This window comes from Hipposideros armiger, unplaced genomic scaffold, assembly GCF_001890085.2.
Source record: "Hipposideros armiger isolate ML-2016 unplaced genomic scaffold, ASM189008v1 scaffold_469, whole genome shotgun sequence".
NCBI classification, from domain to species: Eukaryota; Metazoa; Chordata; class Mammalia; order Chiroptera; family Hipposideridae; genus Hipposideros; species Hipposideros armiger.
In genome coordinates, this window is record NW_017731819.1 from 238,853 (window position 1) to 263,438 (window position 24,586).

Genomic DNA, 24,586 nt, shown 5'->3' on the forward strand with positions numbered 1-24,586 from the left:
ATCGCACCGAGGTGTGTATGATTGCATTCCTCCCATTCTTTCCCTTAGCAGGTGTGTGATCTCCTCTCCTTCCTTGGGAAGGTGCCCCTGGGTCCTGGGTAAGCAAGACCTGGTCCTGTCCTGGGGGTGCTGACTGTCCAGGAGGAGGAATAAAAAAGGAGCCCGGGAGCTGAAGGGATGCCAGGAGTTGGGGACAGGGTGGGAGCGGGCATGCAGGGGAATCTGGGAAGGGCTACCGAGGAATGTGGCATTGCCAGGGGACCTTGAAAGTTAGAGTGTTTGCACAATTGATGAAGAGTGGGAGGATATCTTGATGGACGATAGGATGGATGCAGCATAAGAAACAGCTAGGAGGTAAGGGTGACTGGGCTTGGGACAAAACTGGGAGAGGGGAGAAAAGCCTGCTAAATGGAAACCAGGTAGTAATGGTCCGTTTTTGAGCCCTAAAAACGAAGTGAGTTTCTCTCTGCCTATGGTGCATCTTTTATAAGGATAGCCAAACTCGAGTCCCCTTGCTGTGGCTCCCAGTAGTCCAGCCTGGCGAAGGAAGCCAGCTGCCTGCAACTGGAAGCTTTCTTCCGTTTTTGAGAATGTTCCATGGCCTTGTGATTGCTCACTAAGGTAACTTGCTGCTCTCCTCACCAAATCTAATTTGCTGTTCGTGACATCTGATAATAGAAAATTTACTATTTATTGCATATCTATCATATATTGCCCACTGTGCTAGGCAGGTGCTATACCTCTACTGACTAGGGAAGGGAGGCATTTGGAGGACCACTGACATTGGGAAGGGAAGGGCTTGGGTCTGTGCTGGGTAATTCACATCTACTGACTGTCTTGATTCCTGATAAAGACCCTGGGGAGTAAGATAGTGATGGCCCTCTTACTCGGTTAACAAGCAGCCTGAAGTCTCTTAGCTTTCACATGTCAAAGCTGGGATTTGTTACCCCCAGCCGTGGTCCCTGTGCCACACCTCCCACCGGACATACTCGGCCCTGCTCTCTGCTGGGCCCCTCTCCCATCAAGGTAAATCTCAGCTGGGTGTGCTGGAGTGAGAGTACTCCGTAGGAACAGCTTTAGGTGCTGTGCATCCTTGCCCCTTCATGGTGCTGCTGCTGCTACTGGTGGTAGTGTTACGGGGTTTTTGGTGATCTCCTTCTCAGCAGACCGAGGCTCATCTCAGCAGAGGATAGCTCAGAGGCCTTTGGACAAGGCCCAGGGGTGGTTTCCGTGAGTGAGGACCTGTCTGTTCTCTGACGGCATCCCCAGACACGACCCCCAGCCTTGCCCCAACAGTATTCCCCATCTGCAGAAAATCCTGGGGTCTGGCTCCAGCAACCTCTCTGGACTCTGCTCTTTCTCCTCTGCCTGTGGCTACCCTCACACCACCTGCTGCTGTGCGTGCAGCCTTTGCACACACTGGATCTTCCGCCTGGAATAGCGTGTTCATCTAGAGCCCCACCTGCTGTGTCTTTTGCCCACCCCCACTTCCTAAAGTCCCGAACAGCCTCATCTGGCCAGCCCCTCTTCCTCTGAAAGGTCTCTTTAGTACCCCCCAAGTGAGACCAGCCCTGTGCCCACAGAACGCCTGGTACTCAGAACAAGTATTTTCTGGTCCTTGGGGGAGACCCACTCCAGAGCCCTTTACAGGAAATTGAGGCATGGTTGCTGTGTTCTGGAAGGCACCTGGGTGGGTAACGAGTTCTAGGCCACTGGTGTCACATGGAGTCATGGTCCCCTGGCCCCTTCTCTGCATGGTAAGCAGCTTTGCTGCCTGTTCTTTTTATCAGAACCCCCAGGTCCGAGCCCTACCCTGCATTCCATGTCTTATGTCATTTGACTCCGGCATACCTGACCAAGCCCTCCCCCAGTTATATTCAGATTCACATCTGCCCATCCATCCTGCACGGGCTCAGGACTGCCTCCCACCCTAACCTTGGCTCCAAGCTGCCCCTTGCCTGAAATGCTGTCTGCTCCATTCTCCTGTCCTTTCGTCTGTCTCCTGCCCATCATTCATGTGCAAACATCATGGAGACAGTGCTGTCCAATCCAAATAGAGTGCAAACCACATGTCACCTTAAATTTTCTGGTGGCCACATTAAAAAAGTACAAAGAAACAGGCGAAATTAATTTTAAAAATTTATTTAATCATAAATGAACATGTCCAAAATAGTACCATTTTAAGATGGAATCAATATAAAAATTATCAATGAGTTATTTTACATACTTTTCTTACTAAATCTTTGAAATCTAGTCTATATTTTACACATCTCAGTTTGAACTGCCCACATTTTGTGTCCTCAGTAGCCCCTCGGGGCTGGGGCTTCCATGCTGAACCACGTGAGTATGGGGGTTTGTAGAGCGGTGGACCTCGTTTTCCCCTGACGCCCCCATTTATTGGCATTGTGGCCCTGGGAGGGTGACTTCCCTTCTCTGAGCTTAGTATTTGCAAAAACTTGCGCCCTCACCTCGTGGAGTTGTAAAGATTGAACTTGATAATGTATGCAAAGGCTCAGCACATAGTACTGGTGATTGTTTATGGTGAAATGATGAACCCCGAGTGGCTGCCAGGGACTGGTTTGGTGCCAAGACCTGCCCTTGTTCCCTGGGCTGACCATCCAGATAGTCCATACCCACCTTTTGGAACAGGGAGGAACATGAATGACAGGGCAGGAGTTTGCAGAGTCCCGAGGTGGGAGTGGTAATCAGGAGAGGCTTCCTGGGAGAGGCACCCCCACCCTAAGCTCACCACAGGTCCCTTGGCCCCCAGAGTGCTCTGTGACAACGCTGGCGCCCTGCGGCTCCCGTTTGCTAACTCTTTGTCCTGTGTAATTAGTGCGGTGTGCCTCACTCTTGTCTCTAATTGTGTTGTACAGCGTGTACTTTATTATATCAGGGTATAATACCGTGAGCCTGGCAGTTATCTTGTTCACTAATTGTTTCACGTGTCTGTCTCGCCTGCCCCGCCAGATTACTGCTGCTTCTGAGCAGCAAGCACTGTCTTTGGTGCCTTTTGTCTCCGCTGCCCGGGCAGGCTGGGCATCAGGGCCCAGGTTCAAGTCCTGCATCTGCCACACTGACTTAGTCTGTGGCTGCCAACAAGTCACTTTAACTCCTTTTACAAATGAGCAAGGGACACTAGTGGTATTTAAGCCGCCATGCAGGCCTGACGTTCTCTGATTTAGTGGATATCCGTCCATTGGTTGATCTTTAATGTTCTCCAAGTGGTGAATGGTCATTCCTTTGTTCAACAAGTATTTATTGAGCACCCAAGAAGTGCCAGGTATTGGAGAGAGAATGATGAATGAGTCAGGATTTCTGCCCTCAGGATGCTTGAGTTTGAGAGAAGGGAACAAATATAAAGGAATAAAAGTGTCAGTATACTTAATTAGAGTCGTGGTCCACATTCATTCAGCAGGTCTTTGAATACATTTTACACCGCCTTGCCCTGTGCTAAGCACTGGGGGTGCCACAGTGAGTCACGCGTGCTGTCCCCCTCCTCACACTTACTGGCTGGAGGGGAAGACAGACACATGGACAGCATGAAGTCCTCACACGCGAGGGGAGGTGCTCTGAGGGAGAGTGGGGGCACCAGGCTGGGAAGAATGGGGATGGGGGTCCTTCTGGGTGTGTTTTGCCCCTCCTGCAGAATGCAGGGGGCACTGTATGGAGTTGGCGCCTCCCTCCTTCCCTTGGAAGCCGTCCTAAGGCTGGGCGCTCGTGTTTCTGCCTTTGCATCTATGATTTGGGGGAGGCTGGGGGAGGGCTCTAAACACAAACCAGATGAAGGCGGTGCCTGTGGGTGCCTGGGAGCAGGGGCGGCCCCGGGAGCATGTGGCTGGGTCACCCTTTATAATTACAACACTGTGGTGAAGGCCCCGGAACCCGGGTGGCAGCGGGCGGGGGATGCTGGCTTCCCATCTGCTCAGACTCTTTTCGGCTCTGAATGGATTAGTTCTGTTTGGGTTGGAGCTTACTGTTGTGTGTTTTTCATCCCCCCTCCCGGTCTCTCTCCCTGGCCTGAGCGCCTGCTCAAGGAGCAGCAAGGGTCCCCGTGTGGGAGGGAGAATTGTGAAGTGGCCATTATCCAAACAAGAAAGGGAATAATTGGAGTTTATATTCTTCTGGGCGCCTGTGGAAACTAGGATGTGTTTGGTGGTGGGTGGGGTATCAAGGCCTCTGCAACACTGAGAAGATGGGGTGCAGCTGTAGAAACTGGGGTACAGTCTGGTCTGTGAGTGACCCCAGCTGGTACTCTTTGCCCTTTAGGTTAGCTGGTGCTTTGAAACCAACGTTGGTGTGCTGCTGGTGGTGTTTATTGTAGATGGGATGTCTGAATGGGCGCTGATTCATTCCTATCAAATGGTCCTGGTGATGCGTCTGTAGCAGGAAACTGTAGGCATAAAATTAATATTATGGGCAGTGTGATGTGGTCCAAGCCTTCATGTGGGCCTGCCACTGACCTTGCCAAGTGACCTTGCTCTGAGACTCAAGTTTTCCCAGTCTCTCCAGTGGGGATGTTGATTCCTGACCTGCAGGGTTGTTGAGAGGGGAAGTAGGTAAGATGTGTAAGGGCACCGTGCCACCCATGGGACACAGGAAGTGTTCAGCAGAGCCTAAGGATGCCCATCTCTTGGTTTTTTTTTTGGTTTTTTTTTTTAAGATTTTTATTGGGGAATTGGGGGAAGGGGAACAGACAGGTTGCTGTCGTTTTGTTCTTCAGTCTAGTTGTGGAGGACGTTGCTTCACTGGCCCAAATTGGCACCATCATTGCTCTCCTCCCAGGCGAGGCACATCAGTCGCCGGCTTCTGGATGGCCGCTCACTGCGGCTGCTGGCCACTCACGCTGGCTGCTGGCCACACACGGTAGCCCATGGCAACCCACTGCCACAGGGGCTGCAGCCTATGCTGTCGCCGGTGACTCCAGCAGCCCAGCTCCAGGTTGAGCTGTTGTTCAGCATCTTAGCTGTGGAGGGCAGTGTCACTGGCCCTCATATGTGGGATCCGAACCAGGGCCCTCTGGCATCCCAAGCCAGCTCTTAACCACCGCGCCACTCGGCCGGCCCAGGGTGCCCATCTCTTAAGGCCACACCAGGTGCACCGGGCATTTGGGATGTTGGGAGTGCCCATGGACACTGCTGGATCTCTTGATGAAATTCAGGGAGTTTCCCAACAGTGCTTTCACCTCCTCTTTGAAATAAAAGGGTGTGGTCCATTACTTCTGTTGGCGTTCCCTCAGTATCTCCCAGAAGCCCTGCCTTGGAATGGACGTTTAGGAGAAGAGGGGTTGGGAGAGGCAGGGGAGGCAGCCGCCGTCTCAGGCTGTCAGAGTCCACATTCTAGCTTAGAATCAAAATTTCACACATGTGGAACAATTAGAGAAAAATAACAGATGGTGTCTGATCAGATGTCTCCACTCTGTGAAGCCGTCCCAGACTCCCCCACCCTCCAGCGGAGATAATCCCTCCTTTCTCTGGGGGTCCTGGAGCCGGGTGCAGACCTGTATGATGCTGTGCATGGCTCTGGTTGATAATCGATCATTTGTACCATGAATTGTGCAACAGCACATGTTTGTTGAGTGCCTCCGTGTGCTGGGCCTGTCCTTGCTCCTTCCTCCTGTCCTAGTCAAGCGTTTGCTCTCACGTCTCCGCTCAGGACTTCCAGGCTCGTGTGTGCTTTCTCTCCTGCTGGGCTCCTGAGCCCCGAGCAGGCTCTTGCCGTGCGGCCCCTCTTTCTTGGTCCTTGTAGCTCTCTCCTGGTTTGGTCTTGCTGTAGGGGATTTTGGCCGACCCGAAGGAGTCTGTGGGGACTCGAGCCAGCCACCAGTCCAGCACTGCTAACCAGCTATGTGATGTCCACACTCCCTTCTCTCCCTGGGGCCTTCGTTTTCTTGACTTTAAAAAAACTAGGATTGGATTTAAAAATGTCCCTGGTACTGGTTCTGAGACATGAAGTTTCTTTCGGAAATGATGTTGGTCTGGAAATGACCTTTGGTGTGCTGGACCCTTAGCTGGGCCCTGGAGATGCCTAAGAGGCCATCTGCCTTCTGGGATCTCATAGCCTAGTGGGAAGGACAGATATAAGCAGAATGCTAATAGTAATAGCAAGGGACCCAGTCTCTGGGCAGCCCAAGAGGAGGCCCAACTGTCTCTAACTGTCTGTACCGAGAGGGCTTCCTGGGTGCGGTGACATTTTGTGTGGATCCCCAAAAGAAAAAAGAAGCAGACGTTGGTGAGTGAAAGGGAAGAGTATGATAGAGCATTCCAGGGCAAGGGAAGAGTCTGTATTAAATGCCTGGAAGCTTACAAAGACACGCCACGTTCAGGAAGGAGGGCTTCTGTGGGTGGAGCTGGACCTGTGAAGGGCTTGGCAAAGCCATGTGCAGCCAGGAGCAGAGTCCACCGAGCTTGTGAGCCTGCACCATTAGTGACCCAGCGAGGCCTGTTTGGAGGAAGGAGTAGAGGTAGGGGTGAGGGGGGGACTGGGGCAGATACACCAGTGGTCCAGGCCTGAGGATCACGTCCCGCTAGATACTGGGGAAGATGCTCACTGGGTATAGCATGGGAGCCGAGAAGTCAGGCTGGCCCATCGAGAGCTGGCATGAGTGGGAGGATTGCCCACACTTCCTTGACCCTCAGACTTTTTCATAATAATTTGGTGCCTTTGTGCCCAAGAGGGTGGGCTTAGGGGTGATTATAAACAGCTTAGATTTCCTGAGGACGTTTTTTAAAAGCCACCTCTATCCAAATTACCCAAAGCAGGAAAGCATGGTGGAGTCAGAGGCACCTTGGCCAGGTTCTGCACATGTTTGTCTCCTACTGTGGGCCTTTTTTTCCCCTTTGGTGAAATGGTGGGGGTGGGGGAGACATGGGACCAATGCCTGAGGGGTGCCAGCCCGCCCCCATGACTGCCGCCTTTGTTTACTGGGGTTTGAGGATCACACAGGGCAGGGTGGCTCCATTCTTGGCAAGTGGAGTGGAAAATGCCAGTGTCTTCAATCGAGTCCCAGAGGGGGTGGGGATGGGTGTGTGTGTGTACTCTGTTGGGCGTGCCACCAAACATCTCCCTTGGACAGGGCATCTGTGCTAGCCCAGCTTGGAACCTACACAGAGTTCCTTCCCTTCTAAAATATTGTCTTCCTATTAAATATTAATACTAACTGACCACTAACCCTCAGTGGGACCGGACTCCCAGCACACTCCGGGGGGTTGTTGCCTGTGCACGTCTGAGTCTCCACGTCTATCCTTGACCCAGGATGGCACCTTGAACAGAGGTGTGTGTGTGTGCATTTTGTTTTTGCTCCTTTGGAGCCATTGCAGAATGTCTCACCCCCGCCAGTTTATTTCCTTGGGATATATTTAGATAGAGCAAGATGATCGAGAAGTAGGCAATGTGTGTTTGCACAGGGATATTTACACACGTTGACCGTGGTGTTTTTGGAGCTGTCCAAGGAGCTGGCTCCTTCCTTAGCGCTCCTCACACACTTGTCAGGGAAGGACGGCAGGGCACCGCTTTTCAGAGGTGGGGGAAAGGCGGGGGAAAGGGTGGGTGGCAGGACAAGTCTTGTCTTCCAAAGACGAAGAACAGCCATTTGGACACCAGACTACACCCCTCTGCCCTCTCCTTCCCACGGTGAATGAAGTGTAGGGATTGAGAGCTGCAAAAGGAATGGCGGGGAGGCAGCTGTGATTCCTCCACTCTCCTCAGAGGACAGCTGTCTCCTGGTGTGGGGTGGACTCTCTAATTGTACCCTGATAAGGTATGAAATGAAATCGCTTGGTGGTTCATATTTATTGAAAGTCCAAGGGATAGCACTGGCTCCCTGGGGTGGGTAGGCAGGTGGGCCCTGCACCCCTGCTCTAAACACTTCCTCCCATTTCCTTCCTTCCTGCCCCCCTGGCAGTGAGCCCTCTTCTTTCAGTCTGAGTTGGTGCCATTCACATGGCAGCATGGCTTGGTATGGCAGAGAGGGGTCTGACTTGGGCCAGGGGCCTCGGTCCAGAGTGGTCCTCTCAGTCCTCCCCAGACCTAATCAGCTTACAGTGGGGCAGGGCAGTGCTCTTCTGTTATTAAATTCAGAGCCTCGGTCTGCATGATGGAGGCAACTTTAATAAGATTAGAAAGCTTAACCGAGAGGCCAATTAAATCTGGGCCCGTACCTGTTTGGGCGGCTGTCTAAGCCCCAACCTGCATCTGGAGGCTTCCTGTAGGCCTCCTGGGAGCCTGGCTGGTGAGGGGGATGGGCAGAAGAGGCCTACCCATCTGGCCAGCCATTCCTGGACCTGCGGTCAGTTGCCCTGGTCAGGGCAGAAGTGGAACCCAGGAGGGATCTGCTGGAACATTGATCCAGGAGCCCCCAAAAGCTGGATCCCTGCAGCGTCTCTGCAGCCTGGGCAGGGCAGGCAGCTGGGTTGTTGCAGAGTCCCCAGGTGATTACCATGTGCAACCAGGTTTGGGGACCAGGAATCAAATCAATCCCTTTGTTCTGTAGGTGAAGAGAAAGGACTCATGGGGATAGTGAGCGAGGGCCTGATTCTGTCACCAGCATCCTCCTTTCTTCCCAGCCTCTCTGGTTGTCTGCGGGCAGGGGATGCCGTGGCCCTTCCGTTCACACCCAGTGTTGTGCTTGTTTCTTCATCTGTGCTTCACGCCGTGTGAGGTAGGCCAGGCAGGGAATGGTGACTTGCCATTTTACAAATGGGCATGTAATGGTTGCAGAGACCTGCCCCAAACTGTTGCCAGACCAGAGGGTCTGATTGCAGGGCTTAAGGTCTTTTCTTCCCATGACTGAGGTCTTTTTTCTGGTTCCCACTGGAGGGGGGATATGTGGGTTTGTGATAACTGGACGCAGCCAGGAAGAACTGTGAAGACACCAAACCATCTTGATCTTCACCAGCAAAGATAAGTCAGATGCGAAACAAAGGAGCAGAGTTACCACCTTGAAGGTTGTTGGAAGGTGTGAGAGAGATCAGCTTCCCTCGGTGGCTTATTTCCATTCCTGGGATGCAGGGATGGGATCGCTCTGAGGCTTTACTTGTCCTCACGGCACACAGGCCTTCTTTGGTGGAGAACAGGCAGAAAGGAGGGTTTAGAAGGATGTCCATTCAACAAGTGTTTATAGAGCACCTGATTGATACAGGCCAGGCACTGTTCTAGGGGAAGCAGCAGAAACTTCACTTTCATAAACTCGGTGAAGCAGGGCTTACTATCCCAGTTTGCTAGATGAGGCCTCAAGTCACAGACATCTCGGGAAACCCAGGTCGCAGACCTTTCCTGCCCTCGATCAGGTCTGTGGGCCGGAGGCTGCGTCTGTAACAGAGGGGCCGTGGGACTCCTTCCTGTTCTAAGATTCTAGATGCGAAGTTTATGAAGACTTGTGGGTTAACCAAATCTAATTAAAAAAACTCCTGTCTTCATTAGAGAAGACCCAAGACATGGCCTCAAATGGAATTAGACAAAAATAGAAGAAAAACAAACTGCTTTAGATGGGATTTACAGCAGAGTGGGCAGCTTGGTGGTCCATCAAGTATGGTCCTGCCATGTCAATGTGACCTACGAGTTTCAAGCTAGGAACAGAACCAAGATTCAAATTCAGGTTTTTCCCAAGGTTTCCATGTGTCTGTCCTTCAGCGATTGTGTGAATAGAGAAGCATAGAGATCTTTGGAAGATAAGGCCCCTCTTTGCCCCTTTAACATTTGGGTTTATGAAAGTATGTTCTGTTATTTAAAGTTACATCTTTATAAAAGAGAAAATAAGGAAGACATTTTCCAGAAGAGCCAGGCCTGTCTTTTTCCAGAAAGCTCTTTTACAGTCCCCTGTTGTCAATGGTATTGATTATCAGACATAGTAAATATTTAGATTCTACTTTTTGGAACCAACAGTCCTAAAGGGAGATAGCCTTTGTCTGTATTATAAGGCCAAATAGAAAATGCTGAAAGAGTCACAGGTAGAGTTTCACATGGACTTGGAAGATGAAGAAACCCTCCTGCCCAGTGCTCAGGGTAACCTGTGGGATGGATGGATGGTGGATGGATTGGGTTGGCAGAAACCAGGAGGGAGGTGGGCATTCTGGTGGAGGGAATGGCATGTGCAAAAACTGGGAACCAGTGAGTGTTCCCCTACAGCTGAAGCTAGAAGCACAAGAAAAAAGAGAGGTTGGAATGGGAGGAAAAGAGAGGCTGCGAGGAAATCCTAGCCCTTCCATTTCCCTTGATTGCTTTAACCCTCATGCCAACCCCAATAGAGGTATTTATTGTCTTGTATTGGGGTGGGGGCTTCTTGAGTCAGGGTGAATTGCCTGCCCCTCTAAATTACCTAAGTGGGGTGCTAAGCTGAAGCTCCTGCCCTCGAGCCAGTGCTCTGTCCACAACCATGGCAATCTTTGGCTAGGAGTTCATTGATACTGAATGTTCCCTTGAGTGCTTTGTGAGAGGGTTGTAAGTGGAAACAAGTGTCTTCTAATAGGTCTCGCTCATGAACCTACTCAGGAACTTGAGTGCTTGCTCTGGGCTAGGAGGCAGGGGCATTTGAGCTGGGCATTGATGGATGACTAGGAGTTCTATGGGTAAATAAATGGAAGGTGATGTAATAAGTACCACAGTGTCCCCCAGGAGTGGGGGACCTGAGACCTGATCGATGAGGGCCTGAAGCTATTTCAGGACGTGGTAAGCCAGGGAACGGGCACAGCACAGGTGTGCAGCAGGAAGTTCCTGTGGGCTCAGAGAGCCTGGTCTCTGCCTGCAACCTTCTCTCTGCCTCTTGCCCCTCTCTTCTCTCTGCCCCTCACAAGTTCCTCATTTCACATCAAGTGAAGGGTTGAACCAGGGAGAAGGAGGAAGACAATGCATTCCTCCTGACTGAGCTCAGGGCTTGCCCTGCGTCTTGTCTCTGATCCCCAGAACCACATCTGTTAGAAGCCTGTGGTTTGGATGGCCTAGCTGTGAAGAGCAGCCCTCAGATTGGCAGAGGATTTCTTGGTCTGGGGAGCACATTTTCTGGGACATGGAGAAAGGCGTCTCAGGGTGGGACCTCTGCCTTGCTGTCCACATCAGCTTCCATCCAGCCCCAGGAGTGGCCCCCTCCTGCCTCTGCCTGTTCCCCAGCCCTTAAGGTAGTAAGCAGGTTCTCCCAGGGCTTCTAAGGGGCCTCTGGGAAAAGTGGCTTCTTGGGCTAGTGGAGCAAACATCTGTCTTCAGGGGGGCCCAGACCCGGGGCATCCAACCTGTCAGAAGAAACAGAAGGCTTCGCTTTGGGGATAGAGAGGAGGCTCAGCTGAGGCTGGAAGAGGCAGCTAGATCTTAGCAACTCATAAAGGCCGTTCGGAGCCCCTCACTGCACCCAGCCTACTGGGCCCAGTCTTTACTTACTTCCAAAGTGGGAATGACAAGGTGACTTTAGCTTCTTGAGGCCACCTCACTCCCTCTCATTGCCTTTGTCCTTTTTGGAACTACATGTGCTTTGCCCGGCATTAGCTCAAGCAGACTTCACAGCTGTCTTACAGGGAGGAGAGGCATAACAATGATTCCATTTTAATGACCTGACCAGTGACTCTAGGAGAAGTGGCATGCCCAAATTATTTGCCAGCAAGGGCTGAGCAGCAACACCCAGGTTTTCTGATTACCTAAAGCTTGGGTTTTACAGGCAGAGGGAACAGGGTGTCCTGAGACACGCATGGGCATGCAGGGGTGTGTGCACACTAGTGTGTGTGCACGCTGGTGGTGATGGTGGTGGTGGTGGTGGTGTTTGGAGGGGAGGGCATAGTTGGATGGATGGAGCCACATGGGAAGTTAGTAGTTGACTAAGTTAGCTAGTCTTGCAATTGGACCCTGTAGACATAGTCACTATTCTTGAAAAGCAGGGTTTCTGCAAGAAATTTTATTGATCCAAAAAATATTTACTGAGCCAGCACCTCCTCTGTGCTGTGCACACCACTCCTGCCTCTAGCCCTGGGAAGGCAGCTGGCTAATTTAATAAGGAATTAACAGATTGATGTGACAAGTGCTGTGATGAGGAACACATAAAGGACGAAGAGTTATCTATCACCCAGGGGGGGAAGAGTGGAGGAGAGTATTCCAGAGAGGGACTGGCCTGTGCGAAGGGTGGTTGGGTATATTCGTGAAGTAAATATGGGCGACATAAAGGTCTTTGTAAGTTGGAGAGTACTAAGTAAATGTAAGTAATAATAGGTCTTTTCTTTTTTTCTACTGGCACTTCAAGAATCTAATTTATTGGACCCCGATGAAGGTCTCTATAAAGACCTTCCCTTGTGCTTTCAGTCCATATGGATTGATGGAGGGAAAGGGGATGGACCACCTCTCTGAGGAATCCCATGTCTGTTTCAGAAGCCAAATTTTGATCCAATTCTCAGTAGATGAAGTGCCCGCCCTGGCCCCTCAGAAGCTTTTGATTGGTCAGGTCATCTCTGGCCCTTCCAGGCCAGGCTCCTGGCCCCACCCCTTTAGCAGGTTTCTCACCCAGATCCTAAAGGATGTATGTGTTCTAGGATGTTCTGGACCCCTTCTTGGGGGAGGCTAACAAGAAAGCCTTGCTTCGTGTGCCTGGTTGACGCCCAACAACTATGTGGACCTTTCGGTGGGGAGCTCTGAAGGGGCAGCCGCACTTTGCCCTGCCGCTGTCTCCAGACCTCAGCAGGCCACAGACTGAGCTAGGAGACACCTGTTAAGATCAGCTATTGCTGTCTTATCACACCTGTGGGCAGTGCGGGGTGAGAGAGGAGGTGTGGTTGAAGCACATCACCTCCGGAGGAGTAGAACCCTCATGGCGGGGAGGTGGGGGGACTCTCCCTCACCTCCCTGGTGCCCTGGAGAGCTGAGACATAGGCTCAGCCGTTGCAACCCAGCATCCCCCCTCATGGGGGACCAGTGTAGGTTTGTCTCCCCCACATACGCACTCAGTTGCCGGTGACCAGGCCTGGCAGGTGCCTGGGAGCCAGCTGCCAGGGACCTTGGGACAGGTTCTTCTCCTTCTACCTCTTTTGCAGCACTGGCGCCTGAGCGGGAGGCAGGCTTGCACCCGGATTTCAGGCAGGAGAGCCAGCTCCGCCGTCCCCCATCTGACAGCTGGGTGTTGAGGGCTGCCTGAGTGGACAGTGGCAGACTCTTAAGTGCCCAGCTTCTTAGGGTGTTGTTTGGTCCAATTTCCTTTGCGTTGTGACCTACATCATTCTTTATTTGCTAAACCCTCTGAGCAGGCAGCAGTAATAAATCAATTAATGACTCCGATGAATCGTTTAATGGCTGACAAAATAACACTAAAGCCAAACAGCTTGCATCTCTCCAGCAGTACCAAAGGATGCTGGTTGACTGGGGTGGGGAACGAAACAGAGACTGTTAGCTAAATGAGCACAATTAGTGAGTGCTTTAAAGGCTTAGGTGGCATCTGCTCAGCTTTGAGCCTGTGCGTCCGACCCCGAAAACCACAGCGGTGTGCTGCTCGTCGGCTTCTTCCCAGCCCATCAAGAGAGCTCTGGGATTCCCAGCCCCTTCATCTTCACACCCCTCCCTGGCCAAGTGTAAACTTTTCGGCTCCGATACCAGGGGACCTGGTGAACTTTTCAGACTGTGCACATTCGTCCTGCTACAACAGAGGCTGAGGCGAGGGAGAGTGACTCTCTCCCCACTAAATTGGGTGTCGGCTGAGCAAGTGGACTCTCATTCTTGAAAGAGGTTCTGAGGGCCATGCCTTTAATGATTTCTTTTAAACTTAAAAGAAAAAAGTTTCTAGAAGCAGGTGGTTTTTTGTTCTCTGCACACCTCAGTCCTGGCAGGATTAAGTTGTCATTGGAACTAAGTGTGCGTGCGGGTCCACGCCAGGGAATTTTCCACTTTCCAGAAGCCACTGCCAATGTTCTTGTTAAGGAGCTGTCACTGGCCTATGACATGTTTGCAGTTGTAAGTAGCTCCTTCAAGACTCTGTGTTTGTGTGTGTGTGTGTGTGTGTGTGTGTGGGTGGGTGGGTGTGGGTGTGGGTGTGTGGGTGTGTGTATGTTTTGCTAATGTTGTAAACCAGGGCCTAATGCTCATCTCTCTTTAAGAAGAAAACCAGTGTTGTGCAAATAACATGCCATTGAGCCACTAGGCACTGTTCATTCGCAGGGGACACCTCTAGCCCTTCATCTCCCTTGTCTTGGCGTGTACATGCCTGGGACCTGCGCCCTGTGCCGTATGGTCCAGCTGGGGAGGTGTTTGCACATAGAGGAGGGCACCCTGGCTGGCATCCATAGTATAACCAGGTATTAATTACACAGCCTCCACCTCTTACACAAATGGTGCCCTTTGATCCAATTCCCAGAAGACGGGTGCTTCCTGGGATGTTTGGGCAGGGCCCAGTGGAATTGTGGCCATGGCCTTCTCAGCACAGAGAAGCCAGTTCGTCTTTCTTTTGGAAATGTTCTGGCTGGGGGAGCCTTTTTTTCATTTCTTAAAAAAGAAGTGGTATTTTTCTAATATGGGTTAGAGAGAGACCACTTCTCAGAAAAATTGCTTCTGTCGAGCAGAGGATGCTATCTTCCAACAGCCCTGACCCCTTTTCATTCCTCACCCTACTACCATACTCGGTGTTCATAGAATCATAAAAAGGAAGCATGTGTGTCGTCTGCCTGGTCCTGTGTCGCTGGCTCAGGGGCTCCTTCTGTTTGCTGAGCTCCTGTCAGGCCCGAGCCCTTCACCTGAGAATCTTATTTAAGTTTCCCACACCCCAGCAGAGGATAGAGGGCTCCTCTCCTCTATAGATGACGATGAAGGGCTCAGAAAGGTAAAGTGCCCGAGAACCCCATCTCCAGGAGTGTGGAAGGCTAGTCCTTGAACCCAGACCTCTCTGTTCCCGGGTGGCTGCCTTTAAACATCAGTTTCAAAATGTAGACCAGCGAAATTGAGACATAGCTAAGAGCTGGGCTCTGGTTTTAGCGGACCTAAACTTGACTTCCAGTTTTGCCCATTTTGAGGTGTGTGACCTTTAAACAAGTCTTGACATCTTGGAGCCTCCATTTTTTCATCTGTAGTTCCCACTGGGTTGTTGGGTGGATTGGGTGGGGACAGACATGGGACAAGCTACACTAAGATGAGCTGGGTAGGCTGGGTCAGCAGTGGGAGCCTTCTCAGGCTGGGTGGGCGGCTCTCCTATAAAAGAGTGCCCCAACCCCCACCCCTCCGTGGGCGGCTCCCCTCCTACAGAAAAGCCCCCCTTGTTGGGGGAGGGGAAACAAGTAAACCCCACACGCAGCCTGTGAACCAGAGGTGGGATGTAGCTCCGGGGAGGGCAGAAGCCTGGTGGGATTTGTGCTCGGAAGGAGAGTCTGTCAGAAGGCCTGGTTTTCAGGGAGGGTTAAGATGACAGCAGTAATCTCTCACCTGCATATCGCCTCCTGCATCTTTAAGTCCTGCCATCCTTTAAGGCCCTGGCTTGAGTGCCACCTCTTCCATAAAGCTTCCCTGATCCCCCAAATCCCTACCTCTCAGTGCCTGCCCAGAGCCCCTTCCCACATCCCTCAGTTCTCTGTCACTGAGACTCATTTCATCCTCCATACCTTAAGGGCAGAGCCCTGCCTCTGTCATCCATCCTCCATCCCTGCCGGCACAGCGCATCCTGGGTGGCCCCAGGAGCCAGTGTTTGCCAAATGTGTCCAACGTGTATAAAGCACTCGCAACCCGTGTAAGCTCCTACCTACCCGTTTCTCCTCTTCCCATGGTAACTTGGCGGTTAGATCCAACAGTCGTCAGTGGGATCTTGTGTATACACACAAACGTGCATGTACACACACCACGCTACCACCATCCCCCCCTAAGTGAATGCCAACTCAGTAAAATACTTGCCGAAAGGAGCAGAAGTAGGGGATCAGTCTACTTAGGGAAGAGCAAGACATATAGATGATGTCAAATACAGAGAATGCCCTGTGCTTACCTATGTGTATAATGACCCATCCGTTGTTTCTTTTCATAAGCATCAAAAAGCACACAGAGCTCTTCTTGGGAACTGCAGGGTTTGGTTGGGGGTAGGGGAGAAACCGTTAAGATAATGCACGTCTCTGTGCCTTAGTTTTCTTACCAGTAAACAGAAATGACATCTTCCCAGGGATGTTGAGGGGTAAACAGTACCCCCTTCCCTCTCTCCTGGTCTCGGAGATCAGTTGTGTTTTCTCTGCGTTCTCCCTCTGCTTTCCTACATTTATCCCCTCATCCCAGGGGACAGAAATGAGATGGGGACTTTCGGGCAGAACCTCTGGTGTCAGAATAGCTCTCACTTGGGCCTGGTGGCCTAGCCTTGGCAGATTGGGGCTTCTTTTTGCCTTCGCGAGGACTGACTAAGAGCTCAGTGTGACACCCACCATTTCGTTGGAACAGCAGGACCTCAGCCACCTGGTTTGGAGCTGAGCAGAGGCAAAGGGGCAGGAAGGTTTGTCCAAGTCACACAGTAGGTGGTTTGCAACCAGAGCTGGAACCCCGATCCCCGGACCCTCAGGCCAGGGCTCTTCTCCAGGAAACACCAGGCAGTTAAGGTATCATGGCTCTCCCCTTTTGCAGAGGGGAAAATGAGGCTGAGGCAATCAGCATGCCTCTGCTGTGGCAGAGTGGAGATCAAGCCCACATATTCCGATGCGTAGTGTGGTTTTGCCATGTCCCAACTGTAAGCCACCCCAAATGAACGTAGCCCACTGCTTCCCAAGGCAGCTCACTCTGACATTCCTATCTGGAGAAGCGTTTTGTAGCCCAGAGCACCTACTGCCGGACTCCCTCAGCTCTGGGAGAGCACGTCCACTCCTCCTCCCACGTGATGGCCCCCTGGCTATTTGGAGGCAGGGATCCTGTGTCACTCCCGCGTGTCATCTGAACCTATTTTTAACATCAGCTGGTTCTGTCTCTTCACGTATCAACAGCTCTGTTTTCTCCAGGCTGCAGAGTTAGAGCCCCTGTTCTCCAAAACTGATTCTTTTCTGTGGTTTTACTGTGGTCCGTGCATAAAACCAAGAGGCCTCTTCCTGTACCTTTCCCTCTTTTGACTTTACTCTCTCAGTCTTGGCCTTTCCATCTGGGTGATGCCCTTTATTCTCTCCATTTCCTTAGCTAAGTCTTTAGGTTGTTGATGCTGCTAAAATTCCCTCTAGGAAAGCTGGCTCAGGAGGACCCAGGTCACTCCAGTATTTTGCACAGAATGCTGAAGACTCTGTCTCGATGACACCGGTGCCAGCATCCCTCCTTCCCCCAGACACGAGCATCACTCACACGCTTTCCTTTCTCACTTGCCCTCTTCATGTGAGTGTGGGAGTGTCCTCACTCCCTACATGACCTCCATTTCTGCACACAGCCATAGCCCCATCCCCCGGTGTCCTGGGTGCTTGACCACGTGGCCTGTGTTGAGTTTCAGTCAAGGAAGGCTGCACTTGGTGGTTTCACATGTGGGCCCCGTGCTGCTACACGCCTGAGTATTGGGGTGGGGCGAGGAGGGAGGGGATGTGCAGAACAAAGTTCCATTTTGCAGCCTTGTAAATCAGTCAGGAGGGGTTGGACAACCTGGCAGGAGTCCTGCGGTTCACTCTGAGCATTTTTTTGTTCAGTTTTCCAAGAGCTTCATAGAACCATTTCTAAAAGGGAATAAAAAATGAGGGGGGGGGAGGAATCCCATGCTAGTTTGTGAGTGAGGATAACTGGGGTTCTCAGGGTGAAGCTGGAAGATACCATGTAGGGAACCACCCCCAGACCCTCACTTCTTGAAGGAAACATGAAGACTTGTCGCCTACCACGAGATACTACAATGCTAGATGGGAGGCTCCTGGAAGCTTGTCTCTTGGTTCTTCTGGGCTGGCCCCACTGTTCCGAGAACCACAGGGGACTTCTTTCACAGAATGAGGAAAGGGCCCAGCACCACACCCGGGGCTCGCCAAGTCTGTTTGTTCTTGGAGCCTTTGGTTCTCTGGTGGTGTCGTGGTGTGTTCGTCAGCAGTGCGTCGGGATGCTTCATTCCGAGTAAGATGAGGTTCTCGGAGGCCAGTCTTCTGTTTAGAATTCTGCCCTATTGCCTAGAGCAGGAAGTCTGACTTCCTTAGCACAGCTTTCAAGGCCTCTCCAAGTTGCTCAGATTCCAAGGCTCCAGGTGTTTTTTTGTTTTGTTTTGTTTTGTTTTGTTTTAAAGATTTTATTAGGGAATTGGGGGGAGGGGAACAGACAAGTTGCTGTCGTTTTGTTCTTCAGTCTAGTTGTGGAGGACGCTGCTTCACTGGCCCAAGTTGGCACCATCATTGCGCTCTTCCCAGGCGAGGCAGATCAGTCGCTGGCTTCTGGACAGCCGTTCACTGCGGCTGCAGGCCGCTCACAGCGGCTGCTGGCTGCTCACGCTGGCTGCTGGCTACACACAGTAGCCCATGGCAACCCATTGCCACAGGGGCTGCAGCCTATGCCGTCGCTGGTGACTCACGGCAGCCCAGCTCCAGGTTGAGCTGTTGTTCAGCATCTTAGCTGTAGAGGGCAGTGTCACTGGCCCTCATATGTGGGATCCGAACCAGGGCCCTCTGGCATCCCAAGCCAGCTCTTAACCACCGCGCCACTCAGCCAGCCCGCAAGGCTCCAGGTTTGAACCCCGCTTCTCTACTAGCGGTGAGTGGGGAGAGGAGACTATACTTATTCTGGGGCAGCGGAGGTGTTTGGATATCCTCTCTCTGTTGAAAAGCAGATTTGGATTGTGAGAGATGCCTGTAGTTACAGCAGTGCGTGTGAAACCAGCTGGCGTGTGTCTGGCGCACATGAAGGGGGCCCCAGTGGTTGTGGAGCCACCCTGGGATCATAAAGAAACCTCCTCTTTAGGGAGAAAGTTATGGGATCAGCCCTCCTTGGAAGTCTCCCTGGCTGTGAACAAAAATAAAATACTTTGCAGGGGAACTTTCAGAGCTTCAGGCAATTGTCTGAAGGCACCTCCAACTATTCCAGTTGACTCTACCCAGGAGGCTTAGAGGAGGCAGCTGACTAGAGTGGACCACGCCACCCTGCAAGGCCTGTTTTCTATTTAGAAAAGAATTTTAAGTTAGTTTTGTGAAAATGCACGAGTTACCAAACTGCATGCCTGATTTGATTCTGCTTTTTTTAGTCCGTGTGTGTATGCATATATGGATAAATGTTGGTGAGAAGTGCATGGAGCAAGTGGCTGTTATCTGCAGTCTCCAATAACATAGGTTTCTGGGTGGTTTTTAATCTTTCATCTCTAAATGTTCTATAATGAACAGAGAAGAGTTAAAATTCAGGGTCCTTTGGAAAGAGGATCAACCTCCTCGTTTTATAAGAGCGGCTGTTTCCAGTCCTTGCCCACCCACCTGGGTGTGTGGACTAGGTTGGGGAGAGCATTTGGAAGAAGGACCCGTGAGGTCCTCTCCTCTGACCCCTTCATTGGACACGTGGGGAAACTGAGGTCCAGAGTGAGAAAGGACTTGTCCATGGGCTCCCAACTAGGACTGAGCTCATGGGGAAGGGCGGGGGTGTGTGTGGGGGGGTGGGCAGCTGGCTTCTGAGTCCAGCACTCTTTCCTCTCCTGCTCCAGTGGGGGACTTCTATCCTCTCACCTACCGCAGCCCCAGCCTGCTGTAGGCCTCGGTAAATGTCAGGGGGTTTCAGTTTGGGTTTTGTGTTTTTAGAGAAAACTCACATGAGACGCTTTGCTGAGTGCCTTAATGGAGCTCTAACTCAAAGTTGGAAACCGCAGGGAGAGGCTGACTCCTAGCAATCAGAAAGGCCTGGCTCCAGATGGCCAGATTTGAGCAGGTCTTTGAATAATAAAAGTCATAATCATTTATTGAACACCTGCTGTATGCCTCACATTGTGCTGGGTCTTGGAGATGGGTAAAACAGACCCTGCTGTTGGGGCAGTGTCATGCTGATAGATGTTGTGGGGGTGGGTGTCCCTTGGATTGGGTTTTGAGAGAAACAATAAATTCCTTAACCCTTTTGTTTCCCTATAACACCAGTTGCTGCCTTTCATTTTCTTCTTCATGCTTTTCTGCCCTTTGGAAAGTTTTCGTTATTCACACGTTTTCACTGCATAATCAAAGACTAGCAATAAGTCTCATAATTCAGGACACAGATTTTTAAGCACTGTAGAACGATGGCCACCTCAGTCACTGCTAACATGGGCTTCCTTTCATTGAAGGGCAGCAGAAGTCTTTCCTCCAGCCAGCTGTCAGAGAACTACAATATGCGTTTACTAGAACCGTGGTTATCCCAGCCCTGATGTCAGAGGACCACGGAGCCCCCTTACCCATCCCCAGGTCTTAGAACCATTGACTCATTCCTGATTTCATAGCAAATAAGATCTTGGCGTGAGGGGACAAGCCATGCTCCCAGGTTCAAGTTTTCATTTAAAACGTTTTTTTTTTAAAAAACTTGTGATATATCTTTATGTTATATCCGTAATATATAAAGAGCTCTTATATATCACTAAGGGAAAAAGTCACATGCCCAAACAGCAAAGAGCATGAATGTTTTACCATAAAAGTAGATCTACAAATGGCCAGTGTAAACCATTTCAAAAGGTAGTGATCCAAAAGGTAAATCAGATACCAAAGAGATATCATGTTATAACTACCAAGTTAGCAAACACTGATGTAATTAATGCCCGTTAATTAAATTAGTTAAATTATACCTCTAATAGTAGGCTCATTTTTTTAAAGCATTTTATTATTTTTTATTTATTTTTTTTTTAAAGAATTTTTTTATTGGGGAATTGAGGGATGGGAACAGCGCTGGGGAATTGGGGGAAGGGGAACAGACAAGTTGCTATTGTTTTGGTCTTCAGTCTAGTTGTGGAAGACGTTGCTTCACTGGCCCAAGTTGGCACCATCATTGCGCTCTTCCTAGGGGAGGCAGATCAGTCGCCGGCTTCTGGACGGCCGCTCACTGCGGCTTGAGGGCCGCTCACGCTGGCTGCCGGCCACACACAGTAGCTTATGGCAACCCACTGCCACAGGGGCTGCAGCCTACGCTGTCGCCAGCCGCTCAGGGCAGCCCAGCTCCAGGTTGAGCTGTTGTTCAGCATCTTAGCTGTAGAGGGCAGTGTCACTGGCCCTCATATGTGGGATCCGAACTGGGGTCCTCTGGCATCACAAGCCAGCTCTTAACCAATGCGCCACTCGGCCGGCCCAGTAGGCTCATTTTAAGAATCATGTTTTCTTTGCCCATTTAATGTGGGGGGTGCTTATACAGTAACTGATTTTTTTTTTTTTTTTTACTTTGCTGTGTTTTTTGATAGGGAAGTGTATACTCAGTGAGTGATAAACGCTAATTTCAAGAATCGAATTGGTGAAGCTTTCAGATCTTTCTTTAAAAAACAAAGCATTGTTTCTGGGCTGACAGCAGGGGAAGAGTAGGTCTGGATTCTAACTTCAGCACCAACTGGGGGTGGAGTCCTGACCTGAACCCTGGGCTGGCCACTTTGGGACAGGGTCTGGCCACGGCTGGATCAGTCAACCCCGCTGGCTCCTCAGTGCAAAGATTCTCCTGTTGCAAAGCTGCCCACCCAGGCCGCGGCCAAGCAGGGGGAGAGGTGCACACAGATGGAGCCTGGTACCTGAGCCTGCTCTCCAAACAGATGTTTGTTTCCTCGTCTGTAAAGTGGGGGTGCTTGTGTCTATCTCAGAAGGCCACCTGAGGGTTCAGGGGGGCATGATTTGAAAAGCACCTGCCCCATTTCTAAGCCGGATGACTCCTGCCGTCCACACCATCCAGGGCTGGACCTCTACTAGGTCGTCTCACACCATAGCAGGAGCGCCATCTTTCTCATCCTCATCCTAAGAACACGTCAGTGCCACGTTTGTTGAATCAGACATTTAGTCAGTTCGAGACAGGGTTTTGGTTCCCCAAATGTATTGCCTACTCCCACCTGCCTTCTAATCATTGTTGGTTTACCCGCCGTGCTTCACTGGTGGACTTGAACAAAGACGTGACTAATTGGAGAAGGTGGACTTAAACAAAGATGTGACCAGTTGTCCTGGGAGGGCACCTCTGTTTTGGGAAAGATGTCAGTTCGCCTCCAAATTTTTACGCACGCACGCACGCACAAGAACTTTTTTCTCTTGGTAGGGAGGTAACTTTTTTAAATGATCTGAAGTTAAGAAGGATGAGGAGATAAAAATAAGCAAGAAACTTGCATTAAAGAATTGAAGGAGATAATAAAAACACATTATAAAACTCTGATCATTAGAATGGAGTGTGAGAGACACTGGACAGAATTTTAAAAGCTCAAAAACAGACCCAAGCCTTTGTAAGGATTTTGTCTCTGATTTCAAATTAGTGGGGGGAAGTTGTGCTGAGGCTATTGACTGTTTGAGGACTAAAATCCATATTCTTTACCAAAATGAGTTCCTGAAGGATTAAAGAGTTAAATGTAAAACCGATCTCTGAAAGAACTTGAGGAAAATATAGGTGGATGTTTACCTCACCCCATCTTTTTTTTTTTTTTAACTTTTTGCTCCTACTGCTGAGGAGTAATTGTTGGCTGTAAATCAGGAAAAGCTGCATTTTCACAGAACCGCTAACCACATACAAACAGTGCAGCTAATGGATAACGTAGCGTATTCCCCCAGGCGGCCCTCATCCCAGATAACACTGGGGCGGGTGGCTTCTCCTCCTTTTAGTGGCACTGAAGCCTCAAACCTGGGGAGGTCAGAAGACCTCATCTGTGATGTTTTGGGGTGCTTGGAACACGTTACAGGATGGTTAGCAGAATCTCTTGAGTGACAGAGAACATTGCTTTTCTGTCGACAGAATTATTTTGAAATGTTGGACCGGAGCGGCCAGCCTGACTGCATGCACCCCGTTCTCTTTACCTGGGGTCTGTTGAAACACCCGCTGCGTGCCTGTACTAAGTCCTCCTTGCTCCCAGGCGACCGAGCTTTCTCGGTTTATAGAACACAGCTCATCCCCTCACTTAATCCTCCACAACCCTGATGAGCAGGCGGGACAGCAGCCATCCCCACTTTTTATAGGAAACGAATGGAAAAAGGCCAAGCGGCTTGCCCACAGTCGTCTGTCCCTTGCTAGTACAGGCACCAATGCGTGAACCCAGATGTGTTGTTCCCAAGGGGATCTGCTCGTCTTGCTGCGTGCCGCGTGTGCGTGGGATTCCCACGCTGCCCCATTTCCTTCCTTCACAGTTGGAAGTCAGGGGTCTTGGTTCCTATTTTCTAACTGAGGAGAGGAAAGGGGGAGCGACTTCTGCAAGGTGACGATGGCAGGCTTCATTCATAAGAGAAAAAGAGGTGTTGCTGACCCCGAGGGGCTCACTCTCATCTCATAGAACCAATCAGACCCCTGGGAGATGATTAGTGATTCAGTTTCAAATGCTCAGTCCTGGTGGGTTTTGGGGAACCACTGAGGCTGGAGGTAGGCTTCCTGCAAGAGAGGCCCCTGGGAACTTTAGAATTGGTGGGGAGGAGCGGGGCACGGGCCCAGGTGGGGTGGTCAGGCCTATGCCTTCCTGATCAGCGTCCCCCTGCCAGTGCGAGCACCGTGTGAGGCACAGACATGCCAACCACACGAACAGGTGGGACGCAGATTGTCTGGAAGGAGGCCAGGCTGGGGCGAGCAACGTCTGTTCACCCCTGGGAGGCATTTGTTGAGGCAGATGTACCAGGAAAATGCCGGAATAGCAGTGTTTAAAAGGGAAGGTAACGACAGTTCCCCACATTGTGCAACCCACCTCATGTCCTACCTAGGACCCTGATAGAGCCAAAAACGCACCTGCCGCCCCCCTCCCTCTCCAGGGATGTTTCTCACCTGGGCTGTCTGTTTATTCCTTAAGTCATGGATATTTATTGGTCTTCTGTCTGTACAACATACCAGCCTCTTGGAGAGGGCACAAATATTTATGAAGCACCTCACCTGCCCTAAAGGATCTTGATAAAACAGCTGAGTGGGTAAGGCAGGGCCTCCTTACATTAAGAACAGCTACTGCATGGGGGCCACCCACTACTGCTCTGCAGTGCACGTGTGGAGTAGTGGACATTGTTCTCCCATTTTAGAGATGAGGAAATGGAGGCTCAGAGTTCATCACTTGCCCAGGAAATGACACCTGAGAAGGTGGTATTTGAGGAGGGTCTGTGGAGGATGTGGGTGGACAAGGAGAGGTGGGAGCTAGGGGTTTGTGGGTGTGGCTTCTAACTCTCCTCCTCCTTGTCTCCACAGAGTGCAGCAGCCGCCCCGAGCCCCGTGCTTGGCAACATTCCCCCCAACGATGGGATGCCCGGAGGCCCCATCCCACCGGGTTTCTTTCAGGTACGTGCTGGGCCCTCAGTTGGTCCTATGCTCCTTTCACTCCAGGCCAGGCTCGGGCAGGCGGGAGGGAGGGAGAGAGAGAGAGAGAGAGAGAGAGAGAGAGAGAAGTCAGTAGTAGCTCAGTTTGCCATGGTCTAAATACTGTTGCTTTGTGCTGGTTCAAGCCCTTCCCTTCCCATCCCTTTCTCCACCCCTTCCAAAAATCATGGGGTGGGGGGGAGAAAAGAGATGGAGAGCAGACACCTCCTGCATGTGCTGGAGTTTATTTTTTTCACACCCACTTCATGACATAGCCACCCCTGGTCAGGGAGGCGGTGAG

At 51.1% G+C, this 24,586-nt stretch overlaps 1 protein-coding gene across 8 annotated transcripts in view; it reads left to right on the forward strand.

Moving 5' to 3' along the window:
• The window catches only part of SSBP3 (single stranded DNA binding protein 3), a 158,745-nt gene that overhangs the window by 88,530 nt on the left and 45,629 nt on the right, over positions 1-24,586 (forward strand). For all 8 annotated transcript variants that reach the window (XM_019666404.1, XM_019666405.1, XM_019666406.1 and 5 more), the window contains exon 5: positions 24,178-24,267. In XM_019666404.1, the coding sequence (XP_019521949.1) occupies positions 24,178-24,267 (90 nt within the window). The remainder of the gene's footprint in view (positions 1-24,177; positions 24,268-24,586) is intronic.